This window comes from Mobula hypostoma, chromosome 14, assembly GCF_963921235.1.
Source record: "Mobula hypostoma chromosome 14, sMobHyp1.1, whole genome shotgun sequence".
Lineage (NCBI taxonomy): Eukaryota > Metazoa > Chordata > Chondrichthyes > Myliobatiformes > Myliobatidae > Mobula > Mobula hypostoma.
Genome location: NC_086110.1, coordinates 11,018,505 through 11,035,639, shown reverse-complemented (window position 1 = coordinate 11,035,639; position 17,135 = coordinate 11,018,505). Strand labels below are relative to the sequence as shown.

At 42.3% G+C, this 17,135-nt stretch overlaps 1 protein-coding gene across 1 annotated transcript; it reads right to left on the bottom strand.

The window, feature by feature from the left end:
- Positions 1–398: 398 nt before the first annotated feature.
- On the bottom strand, positions 399–16,571 carry slc7a6os (solute carrier family 7 member 6 opposite strand). Its single transcript, XM_063067381.1, has 6 exons — positions 16,212–16,571; positions 15,330–15,590; positions 6,635–6,754; positions 4,185–4,403; positions 2,906–3,035; positions 399–2,194 (listed from the first exon to the last, which is right to left on the bottom strand). The coding sequence occupies exons 1-6, from the start codon at positions 16,368–16,370 to the stop codon at positions 2,154–2,156; spliced, it is 930 nt and encodes a 309-aa protein (XP_062923451.1). The 5' UTR covers positions 16,371–16,571; the 3' UTR covers positions 399–2,153.
- Between the last annotated feature and the right edge of the window lie 564 nt (positions 16,572–17,135).

Genomic DNA, 17,135 nt, shown 5'->3' with positions numbered 1-17,135 from the left:
AAAGAATTGATTTGCAGCTTGCTAGTCAAGTTAGGTCTTTCCGAGTAATTGGTGAAAATGTAGATCCTAAAAAATTAAGCCTCACAACATTAAACATGGGGCTGTGCTTTTCAGGTGAGGTGAGTATATGCGTGTTTTGATATAATCTATTCAGCCTGCATGCTACAAGCACTTATTAACATGAAGAATTGATTCCAGGCAGAAATACCTTGGTACAAGTCAACTACTCAAATGAGTATTTTGGTATGTTTGTTACTTTAGAAATACATTAAATTCACACTTGTAGACTCTTCCAAATTGTATAGCACAAAACTACAAATTGACCATATAAAGGTGTAATTTCCCATACTGATCTTTAATACTAGATAAATTAATTCAAACAAATAGTACATTACAAGTTTAGCAAGGAATATTTGTAATGCTCTTTTTGTTGCATATTAATTTTAGAATTGTGTCTGCATTTCTTTCTAAAACTGTTTTCTTCTGTAATAGAGAAGCAAACAAAATGAAAATTCCATATTTATTCTTTGGGTTTTCCAGCTAAATCAGAAGTACAGACATGTTTCTAAATATACCTTGATTGACTAACTTTATTAAATTGTGCAATAAATACTTTCCAAGATAAACCTCATTAAAAATCTGATTGTCCAAGAGAAATTGTCAATGTAGATGCTGAGAAGTTGTTTCTTACACCTGGATTAGAAATAATAGAGAACTTTACCATCAGGTGGTCATTTAGTCCAACCTGTCAATGCTAGTCCAGAAAGATCTACCTAACCGGAAACAAATCTTCCAGCCATTTGTTTTTAGCCATCCAAGTAAACTCGATGAAGATTTCACCTCTTATCACTTTTTCAGGCAGAGTTCCAGACCTCTATGCATGAAAAATATTATTCTAACCCTTTGCCAATCTATGTCCTCTGGTTTTTGTCCCCTTTAAGAGAAATGAGTCCTTCCTACTTTCTCATTTAAGTCTCACTCCCCTTCAAATCCAGTGGATAGAATTCCTCATAGTTCTTGTTCTCCTATGCTGGACACATCCTCTCACTCTGATCACACCTTTCTGGTAACGTGTCCCAAACCATAGTTTACTTCATAGGATGATTTGTTGTAACTCGAGTTCTATGAATGCTAAGGAGATTATTAGGCCTACAAACATTTGTTGGGTGAGCATGTTGATAGCTGGGAGCTCATGCTTCTTCAATCATTTAGGCCTTACAATGAACGGATGAAATGGTCAATAACATCCCAAATTTTCCTCCAATTTCACCAGCCATTGTCCCTTAGGTCAGTAGGGTTATTACATTTTTATTTTGAAAGAGGCTTTAAGAACATGTTTTCCTTGTAATTTCTTGCTGTCACAGCACTTGCTATCGAATCTATGCAGGACATACAAATAACTAAGATGTCAATGCTGTGAATATTGTTCTGGAAACAAATGCTCATGATAGCTCACTTATCCTGCCGAAGAATCTGGAAGCAGTGTTGGTGATACTCTTCGAAATAATCAGAGGTATACAAATAGCAGGGATCACTGCTGCCTTGCAGATCATGAGCCTTGTACTGGATGAGGTCATAATCTCTTCCTCAGCCATGCAAAGTCATTGCTAGTACACTGAAGGCAAGGGTGAAATTTGTGCCTGCCTTCAGAGGTAGCTTTTAAGATGCAGGAAGTAATTCATGTTTTAAAGAATCTCTTTATGGACCTTTATTTTCAAAACAATGTTGTATAATTGGGAAAATGTTTCTTGGAAAGTAACTGCCCAAAGTCCATGCGTCAAATGGATCAAACAGTTCTCTAAAAGAAGAAACATACATCAAAGTTGCTGGTGAACGCAGCAGGCCAAGCAGCATCTATAGGAAGAGGTGCAGTCGACGTTTCAGGCCGAGAAAAAGCAGTAACTAGTTTAAAAAACCTAAGTGTTCTCTGATTTATAATGAAGAGCTGAACATCTGAAATTGCTTACAGCTCAATGTAAAATGTTCTGAATCTACTATAATGCAGCTGATGTACATGTAATAACTACTAATTTATTAAACAGTCTTCAATTCAAGCAAATTTTGATTTTTATTATGAATCCAAAAGTAATATTTACAGAAACTGCCCTCCAATTTTGATCCAATATCCATTTTTCATTGAGAGAGAACTGATGTCAGAATTTAAATGAATCCTCTTCTTCACTGGAGAAGTGGCCTGGAATATTATTATAAACTTGGTTTCAACATAATTTAGCAATTAGTGGAACAATACATTTTCTATATTTTTTTTAATACTTCAAGTCATAAAGTTAATTCCTAATATGACTCTGCAAATTAGTACAAATAAAATGTAATCATGATATTGACAGAAGCCAGTAAAGTTAGTTCAAGCTACCTACAATGATGAGAGAATGTCATATGGAAGGTGGACACCAGTAACTTGATGGTAAAAGAGAGTGTACAGCAATAAAATATAATGTCACTGTTAGGTTCATTACTTTTCAATATGTAAAGAGTTACTACATGGACAAGATACAGCAGGGCTTTCAGCGTCCCTAGTAATGTATCCCAGCAATTGTTAATACTTTCATTGAGGACAAAAATATTTAGTATTCTCACAGTACACTTACAAGGAATCCTTTGGCAACCTAATCGTTATTTCTGTGGACTAGGTTCACTCAACTTCTAACCAAGCTCCAAAAAAAAAAGCTATAAAATATAAACAGGGTACCACCTTCCACTCCACTCTCCCCCCCCCCGCTTGTAGTTGTTCACAGTACTTTCTCTTTCAAAAGATATATATAAAAAAGCATATACAATTGCTTTAGAACCATTTTCACTTGTAATACACAAGTAATTGAACCAAATGTAGCTTTATGTCAGCTGTATTACAACTAAAATAGTTATACATGTTGCCAAACTTTACCATATTCTCCATCTGTATTCTCTTCTCGATTCCAGTCATCCTCATCAGGATAATCATTCCGCCAATTATTTTCTTCATTCTCATCATCTTCATCCTCATATGTTTCATCCGCGGTCACCTCATCACTAATCTAATAGGAACAGTATCACACTGAGTACCAGAAACAGCTGTGGGTTTATGCCAACATAGCACTGCCAAAATTTTCAGTCTCACAATGTTTTATCATTTTCTGCTGAAGATGTTCTTTACCTTGCTACACCTGGTTGTGTATCATACAAATTTCTAATCCATGTTTACCTGGTACAGATATGTGGGTGGAATTTTGTTGGAATCTTGTCTTTAAGAGACTCTTAGGGAAAAAAAATCTAAAGTGATGTACTTTACAGCTGCAGTGCTGTCGACAAAAAAGCCTTGCAGAGGGTGGTTAGGGGAGCAGAGAAGGTTATTGGGGTCTCCCTACCTTCTGTCCAAGACCTCTTTCAGAGTCAATGCCTCCAGAAGACACGGTACATCATTAAAGACCCCTCACACCCTCTCCATGAACTGTTTGTTCTTCTGCCATCAGGCAAACGTTACAGGAGCATCAAAACTAAAACCACAAAGGCTACTAAACAGCTTCCTCCCACAGGCAGTCAGACTGCTAAATAGCTGCTCTACCTGACTCTGCTTTGGGCACTTCTAACTTGCACTGGACACTTATAACTTGATTTTAACTGGCATGTGGCTGTTGTGTTTTACTATTTATTGTTATGTTTATTATTGTGTTGTGTTTGTTATGCACTGCTCCTGAGAAACGCTGTCTCATTCTGCCCTGCAGAGCTGATGTACGGTTAGAATGACAATAGAGTTTTTTGAATCTTTGAATCTTGAATCTTCTAAAATTAACAAAACAAGGAAAATATTAAACTAAAGTAAATTTAACAGAAAAGTACTATTCCACATGAACGAGTCCCATTGAATATGGCTGCCCATTCTATGCTAGCTTTGGCTTGGCTGAAGAGACTCAACAAGACTTGAGTTCTGAAGAGGATATGGCTAAAGACTGACCACAGACCACAGCCAGTATATCTTGTCCCTGGTCTCCAAGGGCTATCAATTGTAATGGGCAACCAGAAATCACACTACCAGTAACTTCAAAGTCATTGATTCTGGTATCTGTAGGCAAGTGTGACAACCTACAATCTGGCCTCGCTTTGAAACAAATATGCTACTTTACTAAACAAAGAATTAACTTTTACTGAATTTACAGAATTCAACATGCAACAAATTGCTAACTCACCAGTTCATTCTCTTCATAATATGGTACCACTGAGAGAATGTCTTGGATTCCACCTCCGTTAATGCAGCCATCAGTATAATATATGTCATAAACGTACTCCTCCATATTCTCTCGGTGCTCTGCCCCAAGTCCACTCTCTGACACAGCAAGTTTCTCCCGGATCATCTTAACAGAATTACACAGAATTGTCTGTGTCTCATCCTCTCCTGGACCAGAATCCTAAATAGTGAACACCCAACAAATAAAATAGTGGAATAAAAACTAAGAATGCTGGAAAATGTCAGCAAGTTAAGGAGCATCTCTGGGAAGAAAATTTCAGATTGGACGCCCTTTTATTTTTTGGGAAAGAGAAAGGTTTTCAAGTGCCAAAAAGGTGGGAAAGAAATCGAGAATATAAGGGCAATATCTTTGGCAGAGAAATGACCAGGTCAGTGTTACAGTTACTATATGTGTTACAGGTCTATATTTCCTTCCCATTAATCTTATCCCTCAAAAATGAGATCCCCTTTTCTTACCAATCTGGTACAAAACCTATGGTTCTGGCATCACTCTTAAATTCTACTCTTGCTTCCTTGCCATTGACCCTACATCATGTTTAAATGATCGAGTGGAGCAAGTTAAGATTTGATATATTTAGTGACTACTCTGCTTTCTACTTTTATTCCTTCTAGGAGTACATATTGCAGTTATTTTTAAATATATGCCTAATTAATTAATATATTCACTTTTCATGACTTACATATTTGTACTCTCAGGACTCTCCTTCCCTACCCCAATTAGATTCTTACTTTCCAGATTGTGATGATCTTACTTTTCTTACTAATATGTTATACCTCATACATTTTCACACTGAAATTAATTTACAAAGAATTTGATGAAGTTTGTTACAGAACATTCCCTAATTTGTATTTTATACTTTGGTATCTAGTCAAGTTTTTATATTTTCTCAAGTGATTCCACAATTTTCCCTCCCATCAATTTTAAGATGATTCTACACAGGTTCCAGGATTCATTCTATTTTCCTTCCTGAAGACAATTATAACAGCTTTCTGACATTCCCACCTCTTTTAACCAATTACTAAATATATGCAATATACATACCTGCCTTCTTGCTTTGACTGCTTCAATTTTATTTAAATGAAGATACATCAAACCCAGTCAGAGCTGCCTAATCATTCTGCCTGCTACATTTGAAAATAAGATTAATATTCAGTAATTCTGCCAGTGATATTGTACTGCCTATCGCTGAACTATCCTGTTATTAAATTGCCTTTATTTAAATACCTGTAGGATTTTTTTTTACGTAAAATTAAAACAAATTGTTGAAACCACATCAGGCAGCATCTCTGGATAGAAAAAACAGGTGAAGTTTCAGATTGAAAACTTTCTCAAAGCTGGAAAACAAAACTTAGAACATAGAAGAGTACAGCACAGGTACAGGCCCTTTAGCCCATGATGTGTCTGCCAAGCCCATTACTTGAAAAAGTAACTAATACTTTATGTCTGTACATGATCCATATCCCCCAATTCCCCACATACACATGTGTCTAAGAGCCTTTCAACACCACGATTGTATCTGCATGGAAAATTCATGAGGGTTTTAGGAAGAGTATATAGCATTAGATCATGCCAGTGACAGAAGTAGGTTACAAAAGGGCACTGAATGAAAATAATTGTCCTAATAACCAAAGGGGAAGAGATTTCATTTTAATTTGATGGCAATAGTTACTTTCCAAAGGGAACTGAACACAAGTTGAAGACAGACCAGAGGGGATCTAATTGGATAGCTCTTCAGTGAGTGAGTACAGGCAGGATGAACTTCAAGGCCTCTTTCTGTGATGTGCCATCCAAAAATTCTGGGTACATACTGGTCAATTTCATGGGCATCACAGCCTGGTATCGAAAAATAAATGCTCTTGAACCGAAAATCTTGCAAAAAGTAGTGACTATGACCCAAGTCCATCATGGGTAAGGCCCTCCTTATCACTGAGCACATCTATACAGAGCATAGTGATCAGAACCCCCCACCCCCCAAAGCATGCTCTCTTCTTACTGCTGCTATCAGGAAGATGCTACACGAGGCTCAGGATTCACAGCATCAGGTTCCAGAAGAGTTATTACTCCTCAACCATCAGGCCTTTGAACCAGACAGGATAACTTCACTTGCCCCATCACTGAACTGTTCCCATAACCTATTGACTCACTTTCAAGAACTCTTCATCTCATGTTCTCAATATTTATTATTTATTTATTATTACTTTTTTTCTTTCTTTTTGTATTTGCAGAGTTTGTTTGCTTTTGCACACAGATTGTCCACCCTGTTGGTGCGGTCTTTCATTGATTCTATTATGGTTGTTGGATTTATTGAGCATGTATGCCTGCAAGAAAATTAATCTTTGAGTTATATATGGTGACATATATGTACTTTGAACTCTGAATCCTGACCTTACCTCACAAAGTCTGTGCTTTGAGTCAGTTCTGTCCTCTTCATGCTGGACAACGTCAAACACTTCAATTTCCTCTGAAGGCCCATTGATACCTCGGCTTCTTCCAGAAGCTGTATTGCTTTTCTTAAAAAAGTCACCAGAAATATATGATTCAGAAAAACTCAGAACATTGTAAAAAGCAATAGTAGAGTACTTGGCCTGTAAATACTACCCAATCATTTAAAGACATTATAGTCTGTCTGTGCCTCAAGTCATTTATTCTCTGATTTTCTTAATTTCCAGAAATCTATTAACCTCAGTTCCAAGTATACTCAACAATGAGGCAACCACAGGTCTCTGATCTATGATAAGATTATTTATGCCCTGCATAAATATATTGTCTCAGTCCTAAATGACAAAATGGCCCTATTTTAGGCTTTCTATACTGAGTAAATAGCTCTCAAGGCCTCCTTATCAATACCTGAGTTTTGTTCTTTGTCCAGCACATGATATTCTCTGCCCCCCCCCCCCCAGAATTCTACTGAATTAGGCCAGTCTTCCTCATTTTCTCTTTAATGGACAACCCCCCTCAAACCACGAATGAGCTTATCAAACCTGTGTTACAGTGACTCCAAAACAAGTTTATCCTCCTCAGGATGTAGAAACTAAGCTACACAAAGTCTTGAATCATATTTAAAAACAAATGCTATCCGAATCAGGAAGAAGTCCAAGTTCAGTCTGTAACTATTTCTTCAATACAGTCCAGGAACACTCAGCACTACAACACCTATCCGAGTATCTGGACATCAGACTTTATTCGTTTCCTCCCACCTGCGCTCCTAGTAAGCAAACTCTTCCCTCTGATGAGTACAATCATAAGGATCCTCTCATTTCTACTTTATCCAGAAGGGTATTTTACAGACAGGAAACTCTTGTAAGATGACTTTCCCCAAGATCTTTGTCTCATTTTATTAAAATCGCAAATTTTAATCTGATTCAAGTTTATTGGCAAGTTTTAAAAATAATCCCTCATCACTCTTCCTACTTTCACATGATCCCCTCTCAATGATCTCTCCCCAAAGGTGAAGACATGATGCCACACAATCACACACAGGTTAAAAGCCCTGTGTCCCTTCACTGTAACACCAACGTTGCTCAAATATGTTACATCACCTGCTGCAGACTTGGTCAAGACTCCTGACGTTCTGGGGAATGAAGCTTAATGTCAGTGAAGATATTCCAGGACCAACAACAGAAATAGTAAACTATTGTCACAGTTGAAAAGGGATATAGTGCTTAAAAAAGTATTTATTGCCATAGTTATTTTGCTTGTTCAATTAAATCCTGAATAAAAAAGATGTCTCTTAAAAATCCACACTGCTGCAGCTACAACTGTGTTAGAGATATTTTCCCATGGATTAAAGTTTGACTAGGTGGTATAGTGTAGTTTGAGCCCTACTTTCAGTAGTTACAGTGCCTATAAAAAGTATTCACCCCCCTGCCCCCCCCAGAAGTTTCCATGTTTTATTGTTTTACAATGTTGACTCCCAATGGATGCAATTTGGCTTTTTTAAAAATCAACAGAAAAAGACTCCTTCATGTCAAAGTGAAAACAGATCTCTACAAAGTGATCTAAATTAATTACAAATGTACAACACAAAATAATTGATTGTATAAGTATTCATCCCCTTTAATATGACAAAACAAATTGTCACTGGTGCAGCCAATTGATTTTAGAAGTCACATAAATGGAGATCACTGTGTGCAGTCAAGGTATTTCAATTGATTGTTGTAAAAGTACATCGATATCTGGAAGGTCCAACTGCCGTTGAGTCAGTACCCTGGTAAAAACCACACCATGAAGACAAAAGAACAATCCAAGCAACTCTGCAAAAAGGTTATTGAAAAGCACAACTGAGAAATGGAAAGAATATGGCACAGCTGTACATCTGCCTAGAGCAGACTGTCCACAAAAACTGAGTGACCGTGCAAGGGGACTAATAAAGGAGGCCACCAAGAGACCTAGGACAGCTCTGGAGGAGTTGCAAGTTTCAGCAGTAGAGATGGGGAAACTGTGCATACAACTGTCATCTGGGTGCTTCACTAGTCAGAACTTTATGGGATAGTGGCAAAGAGAAAACCACTGTTGAAAAAAAAACCCATGAAATCTCGGCTAGAGTTTGCCAGAAGGCATGTGGGAGACTCTGAAGTCAGCTGTGAAGATGGTTCTTTGGTCTGATTAAATCTAAATTGTGCTTTTCGTCCTTCAGACTAAACGCTATGTTTCGTGTAAACCAAACTTCGCACATCATCAAAAACACACCATCCCTACCATGAAGCATGTTGGTGGCTGCATTATGCTATGGGAATGCTTCACCGCAGCAGGCCCTGGAAGGCTTGTGAAGGGTAAAATGAATGCAGCAAAGTACAGAGAAATCTTGGAGGAAACCTCAATGCAGTCTGCAAGAGAATTGCAACTTGGGAGAAGATTTGTTTTCCAGCAAGACAATAACCCTAAGCATAAAGCCAAAGCTACACAGGAATGGATTAAAAACAACAAAGTTATTGCCCTCACGTGGTCAAGACAGAGTCCAGACCTCAATCCAATTGAGAATTTGTGGCTAGACTTGAAAAGGGCTGTTCACTCATGATCCTCATGTAATCTAACAGAGCTTCAGCAGTTTTGTAAAGAAGAATGGGGAAAAATTGCAGTGTCCAGATGTGTAAAGCTGATAGAGTGTGTGGATAGGACTCTAAGGCTGTAATTGCTGCCAAAGGTGCATCGACTAAATACTGACTTAAAGTGGATGAATACTCATTCAATCAATTATCTTGTGCCTTATATTTGTAATTAATTTAGATCATGTTGTAGAAATCTGTTTCCAATTAGACATGAGAGTCTTTTTTTGTTGATTATGTAAAAAAAAAGCACCAAATTAAATCAACTGTGATTCAGTGTTGTAAAACAATAAAACATGAGAACTTCCAAGGGGGGTGAACGCTGAGGGTAGGGACACAACAGGTTTGATCAAGTCTAGGAATGTGAACATAAAAATAACGTGCATTTCCAATTCTTGGTTTCAGAGTTACTCTCCTGTTATGAAAGGCTTCCTGGCATCTCTAAATACTTTCACTGACAAGTGAAGAAATGCTTATTATTCAGAATTAGGAATGGAAAATGCCTGTTTGTGGAAGGCACAAAAAGCTATTGCCACTCTCATAAAGAAATCTGCTCCTGCAGCTTTAAGTGTAGACTGGTGGAATCATAGTGAGTGCAGCTATCGGGCTCCTGCACGAACTCAACGGTTACGGCGTGCAGCTATCGGGCTCCTGGACCGACTCCACGGTTACAACGTGCAGCTATCGGGCTCCTGGACCGACTCCACGGTTACAACGTGCAGCTATCAGCTCCTGGACCGACTCCACGGTTACAACGTGCAGCTATCAGCTCCTGGACTGGCTGCAAAGCTGAACTTGCTCTGTGGCTGTGGACTCACCTTCAGGACTCAGCAGTTTACGTTCTGTGTTATTTGTTTACTTTTTAAAAAATTGTTTGCACGATTTGCACGTTAGTGTTGGGCACGTGGCCAAGTGGATAAGGTGTTCGTCTAGTGATCTGAAGGTCGCTAGTTTGAGCCTCAGCTGTGGCAGCGTGTTTGTGTCCTTGAGCAAGGCACTAAATCACACATTGCTCTCGTGTCTGTGCGAGCAGTGGCGCCCCACACAGACTTCCAATCTGTGCCTTGTAAGGCGGACGTTCCCCCCCTTGCACGATTTGTTCTTTTTCACTCATGTTTGATGGTCTGTTTCTGTGGATTCTATTGTGTTTCATTGTTTTGTGGCTGCCTGCAAGAAGACAAATCTCATGGTTGTATATGATATCTCAAACACGAGGAAATCTGCAGATGCTGGAAATTCAAGCAACACACACAAAATGCTGGTGAATGCAGCAGGCCAGGCAGCATCTCTAGGAAGAGGTACAGTCGACGTTTCGGGCCAAGACCCTTCGTCAGGACTAACTGAAAGAAGAAATAGTAAGAGATTTGAAAGTGGGAGGGGGAGGGGGAGATCCGAAATGATAGGAGAAGACAGGAGGGGGAGGGATGGAGCCAAGAGCTGGACAGGTGATTGGCAAAAGGGATACAAGGCTGGAGAAGAGAGAGGATCATGGGACGGGAGGCCTAGGGGGAAAGGAAGAGGGAGGGGAGCACCAGAGGAAGATATAGTGAGGGGGACAGAGGGAGAAAAGAAAGGGGAAAAAATAATAAATAAGGGATGGGGTAAGAAGGGGAGGAGGGACATTAACGTAAGTTAGAAAAGTCAATGTTCATGCCGTTAGGTTGGAGGCTACCCAGATGGAATACAAGGTGTTGATCCTCCAACCTGAGTGTGGCTTCATCTTTACAGTAGAGGAGGCCCTGGATAGACATATCAGAATGGGAATGGGGCGTGGAATTAAAATGTCTGGCCACTGGGAGATCCTGCTTTCTCTGGCGGACAGAGCGTAGGTGTTCAGCGAAACGGTCTCCCAGTCTGTGTCGGGTCTCGCCAATATATAGAAGGCCACATCGGGAGCACCGGACACAGTATTTCACCACAGCCAACTCACAGGTGAAATGTGCCTCACTTAGGAGGACTGTCTGGGGCCCTGAATCGGTGGGAAGGGATGGGGGGGGGAGGGGGGGGCGAATGGACAAGGGAGTCGCGTAGGGAGCGACCCCTTCCCTCCCCCTCCTTTCTGCTTTCCGCAGGGATTGCTCCCAACACAACTCCCTTGTTCATTAATTCCCCCCCCTCCCATCCCTTCCCACCGATCTCCCTCCTGGCAGTTATCCTTGTAAGCGGAACAAGTGCTACACATGCCCTTACACTTCCTCCCTTACCACCATTCAGGGCCCCAGACAGTCCTTCCAGGTGAGGTGACACTTCACCTGTGAGTCGGCTGGGGTGATATACTGCGTCCGGTCCTCCCGGTGCGGCCTTCTATATATTGGTGAGACCCGACGCAGACTGGGAGACCGCTTTGCTGAAAACCTACGCTCTGTCCACCAGAGAAAACAGGATCTCCCAGTGGCCACACATTTTAGTTCCACGTCCCATTCCCATTCTGATATGTCCATCCATGGCCTCCTCTATTGTCAAGATGAAGCCACACTCAGGTTGGAGGAACACCACCTTATATTCCGTCTGGGTAGCCTCCAACCTGACGGCATGAACACTGACTTCCCTAACTTCCGTTAGTGCCCCTCCTCCCCTTCTTACCCCATCACTCATTTATTTATCATTATTTTTTCCCCTTTCTTTGTCTTTTTTCCTCGCTCCGTCCCTTTCACTATATAGAACATAGAATAGTACAGCACGGTACAGCCCTTCAGCCCACAATGTTGTGCCAACCCTTAAACCCTGCCTCCCATTCCTCCATATACCTGTCCAGTAGTCTCTTAAATTTCACGAGTGTATCTGCCTCCACCACTGACTCAGGCAGTGCATTCCACACACCAACCACTCTCTGAGTAAAAACCTTCCTCTAATACCCCCCTTGAACTTCCCACCCCTTACCTTAAAGCCATATCCCCCTGTACTGAGCAGTGGTGCCCTGGGGAAGAGACACTGGCTGTCCACTCTATCTATTCCTCTTAATATCTTGTATACCTCTATCATGTCTCCTCTCATCCTCCTTCTCTCCAAAGAGTAAAGCCCCAACTCCCTTGATCTCGGATCATAATCCATACTCTCTAAGCATCCTGGCAAATCTCCTCTGTACCCTTTCCAATGCTTCCACATCCTTCCTATAATGAGGCGACCAGAACTGGACACAGTATTCCAAGTGTGGCCTAACCAGAGTTTTATAGAGCTGCATCATTACTTTGCATTAAACTCATCATTAAACTCTATCCCTCGACTTATGAAAGCTAACACCCCATAAGCTTTCTTAACTACCCTATCCACCTGTGAGGCAACTTTCAGGGATCTGTGGACATGTACCCCGAGATCCACACTACCAAGTATCCTGCCATTTACTTTGTACTCTGCCTTGGAGTTTGTCCTTCCAAAGTGTACCACCACACACTTGTCCGGGTTGAACTCCATCTACCACTTCTCAGCCCACTTCTGCATCCTATCAATGTCTCTCTGCAATCTTTGACAATCTTCTACACTATCCACAACACCACCAATGTCGTCTGCAAACTTCCAACCCACCCTTCTACCCCCACATCCAGGTCATTAATAAAAATCACAAAAAGTAGAGGTCCCATAACAGATCCTTGTAGGACACCACTAGTTACAACCCTCCAATCCGAATGTACTCCCTCCACCATGACCCTCTGCTTTCTGCTGGCAAGCCAATTCTGAATCCACCTGGCCAAATTTCCCTGGATCCCATGCCTTCTGACTTTCTAAATAAGCCTACTGTGTAGACCCTTGTCAAATGCCTTACTAAAATCCATGTACATCACATCCACTGCACTACCCTCATCTATATACCTGGTCACCTCCTCAAAGAACTCTATCAGACACGATCTGCCCTTCACAAAGCCATGCTGACTGTCCCTGATCAGACCATGATTCTCTTAATGCCCAAGGATCCCATCTCTAAGAATCTTTTCCAACAGCTTTCCCACCACAGACATAAGGCTCACTGGTCTATAATTACCCAGACTATCCCTACTATCTTTTTTTGAACAAGGGGACAATATTTGTCTCCCTCCAATCCTCCGGTACCATTCCTGTAGACAACGAGGACATAAAGATCCTAGCCAGAGGCTCAGCAATTTCTTCCCTCGCCTCGTGTAGTAGACTGAGGAATATTTTGTCAGGCCCCGGGGACTTATCCGTCCTAATGTATTTTAAGAACTCCAACACCTTCTCTCCCTTAATATCAACATGCTCCAGAACATCAACCTCACTCATATTGTCCTCACCATCTTCAAGTTGGTGAATACCGAAGAGAAGTATTCATTGAAGACCTCACTCACTTCCAAGGCCTCCAGGCAGATTTTCTCACCTTTATCTCTAATCGGTCCTACCTTCACTCCTGTCGTCCTTTTATTCTTCACATAATTGAAGAATGCCTTGGGGTTTTCTCAGCCCCTTCTTAAACTCCTTTCTTGCTACCCTATATTCCTCAATAGACCCATCTGATCCTTGCTTCGGAATCCTTATGTATGTTGCCTTCTTCCACCTGGATAGATTTTCCACCTCACTTGTTACCCATGGTTTCTTCACCCTACCATTCTTTATCTTTCTCACCGGGACTAATTTATCCCTAACATCCTGCAAGAGATCCCTAAATATCAACCACATGGTCATTGTACATTCCCCTGCAAAAACATCATCTCAATTCACACCCGCAAGTTCTAGCCTTATAGCCTCATAATTTGCCCTTCCCTAATTAAAAATGTTCCTGTCCTCTCTGATTCTGTCCTTTTCCATGATAATGCTAAAGGCCAGGGAATGGTGGTCACTGTCCCCCAGATGCTCACCCACTGAGAGATCTGTGACCTGCCCCGGTTCGTTACCTAATACTAGATCTAATATGGCATTCCCCCTCGTCAGCCTGTCAACATACTGTGACAGAAATCCGTCCTGGACACACTTAAACTCTGCCCCGTCTAAACCCTTGGAACTAATCAGGTGCCAATCAATATTAGGGAATTTAAAGTCACCCATGATAACAACCCTGTTACTTTTGCACCTTTCCAAAGTCTGCCTCCCAATCTGCTCCTTGGTATCGCTGCTGCTGCCAAGGGGCCAATAGAATACTCCCAATAGAGTAACTACTCCCTTCCTGTTCCTGACTTCTATCCATACTGACTCAAAGGCAGATCCTGCTACATTACCCACCCTTCCTGTAGCTGCAATAGTATCCCTGACCAGTAATGCCACCCCTCCTCCCCTTCCCACCGCCCCCCCACTCTATCCCTTTTAAAGCACTGAAATCCAGGAATATCGAGAATCCATTCCTGCCCTGGTGCCAGCCAAGTCTCTGTAATGGCCACTACATCATAATTCTATGTATGTAACCAAGCTCTCAGTTTATCACCTTTGTTCCTGATGCTTCTTGCATTGAAATACATGCATTTTAGCCCTTCTAACTGACTACCTTTACACCCTTTATTCTGCTTCTCTTTCCTCAAAGCCTCTCTGTGTGTTAGATCTGGCTTTACTCCATGCACTATACTTGCAGTTCTTCTCTATATCTTCCTCTGGTGCTCCCCTCCCCCCTTCTTTCCCTCAGGCCTCCCATCCCATGATCCTCTCTCCCTTCTCCAGCCTTTTATCCCTTTTGCCAATCAACTTTCCAGCTCTTAGCTCCATCCCTTCCACTCCTGTCTTCTTCTATCATTTCGGATCTCCCCCTCCCCCTTTCAAATCTCTTACCATTTCTTCTTTCAGTTAGTCCTGACGAAGGGCCTCAGCCTGAATCGTCGACTGTACCTCTTTCTATAGATGCTGCCTGGCCTTCTGCGTTCCACCTGCATTTTGTGTGTGTTGTATATGATATACATACTTGGATAATAAACCTACTTTGAACATCGATAAATAAATCCTGTCCTGTATTGAGCTATGGTCACCATGTCCACATCACTTCCTCAAAACCTCACTTGAGAAACATCAACGTTTAACAGTAATTTGCCTTTGGCACAGGTCTTTACATCACCTATACAGATAACCAAAACTTAAAACAGATGCATCTTTAGTAGAGACAGTCAGTTACCTTCTGGTTATCTCTTTCTTCAACCTGACCTCCAAAGGTTTCTGTTCCAGATTCATGATCAGTCTCATCGCCCAGATGAGATTTCAAAATATTTCTTCTATGGCTGGCAACGACTTTGTAGCGGCCCACTTGGCTGGCCGCCTGACAAGAGGCTCGCACGCTGCGCTGGACACGCTGGGCACTCGTTTTAGTGGGGTGAAAAGCCAACAGTGCCTTGTCCTTGGCGATAGCTTCTTTGAAATGCCTCTGTACAGTGTCATCCTACAGACAGTGCCACAGTAAATTTCCATGGTAACAGTGTACAGCTTGTCAATTTGCTTGTGTGTACAGTATTCACTTTGTAAGGGTAAGTTAATAACTATTCTTAAGAGACCTCTCTTCCCACATTTCAGTCAGAATAACAAGAATGTTGATTTCACATTAAAGAAATGAAAAAAAATCACTGAAAATATTGCAGCATAGCAAATTAAAAGAATAGTGCTGAAAATATGTATTACAACAGATTGTTTTCCAGTCAGACTTGCTCCAAAGCTGACACAAAGCTTTCTTAGCTGAGAAACAACACGAGGAAATTCATGTCATCAACTCTTTTTTAAAAAACTCGGGCAGGTAGACGGTCTCAGGAAGTCATTATAGGCACAAAGTCAGATGCGCCTGAGATGGGTGAGGACGGTTCCGCAGAACGGCTATGTGCAGTTGGGCTGGCGAACAAGGGTGAGCACTAGCGCGGTGGACGGGCACCGGCTGAGAGGGGGTCCCACCACCTGTTCGAGACGCTGTGGCAGTGGCCACCAGGCTCGGTCCACTGAGCCGCAGGGATCCGGCAAACGGGCCCGGCCCAGCGGAACAAAACGCCAGCCGGCTCCAGCGTACAACTCTTACCTGGGAGCCGACAGTAGCTGCGAGCCTGAAGAGGGTCCGCACGACGTGCTCTCCCGGGGCGGGCTCACCACCAGCCCGGGGTCGCTTACAGGCCAGAAGCAGGGCCTCCGCAGCCTCGGCGCCGCGCTTCCGCTTCACCCGTAGCACGACGGCCGCCATGGCCGGGGAGGCACGCCGATTGCGGCAGGATTCGACAACAGCAACGCCTTCCACGCTCCTGCCGACAGGCGACCCCAAACCGCTGTTCCTTGCTCCGGTTAAATGGACTCGATCCTTGCCCCTCCCACACAGCGAATCCTGAGCATCAGCTGGCCGGATAACGCCTCCCTTCTACTCAACCCCCGCCCCACATAAACTCGACACTGGATCCGTACCTGCACCTCAATTCTAGATACACTGCTTCAACCTCTCCTACGTATTCTATTGGACGCAGAGTACTCTGCCACTCCCGGCACCGGATCCATAACATCAACTGCACCCCAACCCCTCACCTACACCTTGCACTCCATCTCCACAGGTCATTCACCGCACCGAATCTAGTCTTACCCATAACCTGCATTAGATCCATTGACCCCCCCCCCCCACACACACACACACACACACACACACTGTACAGGATCCAGAGCATCCTTCCATCTGCCACAACTTCCCCACACTACACTGGATCCAGAGCATCAATTTACTCCCTGAATATGTACTTTGCATTGGTTCCAGGTTTTGCCCTGAAGTAAGCACTACACTCAAAGCCAGCTCCTCTCCCCTTTCCCCTCCTCCCCCCACAACATATGCACAATTTGCGCTGATCTAGAGCATCATCAAGAGGACACCTTATGCTCCTTATGGACTACCCTAACATTCTGCTAGGAGCACATAAAGAGCCTGCAAACGGATATAGATAGGTTAAGTGGCAGATGGAGAGTAATG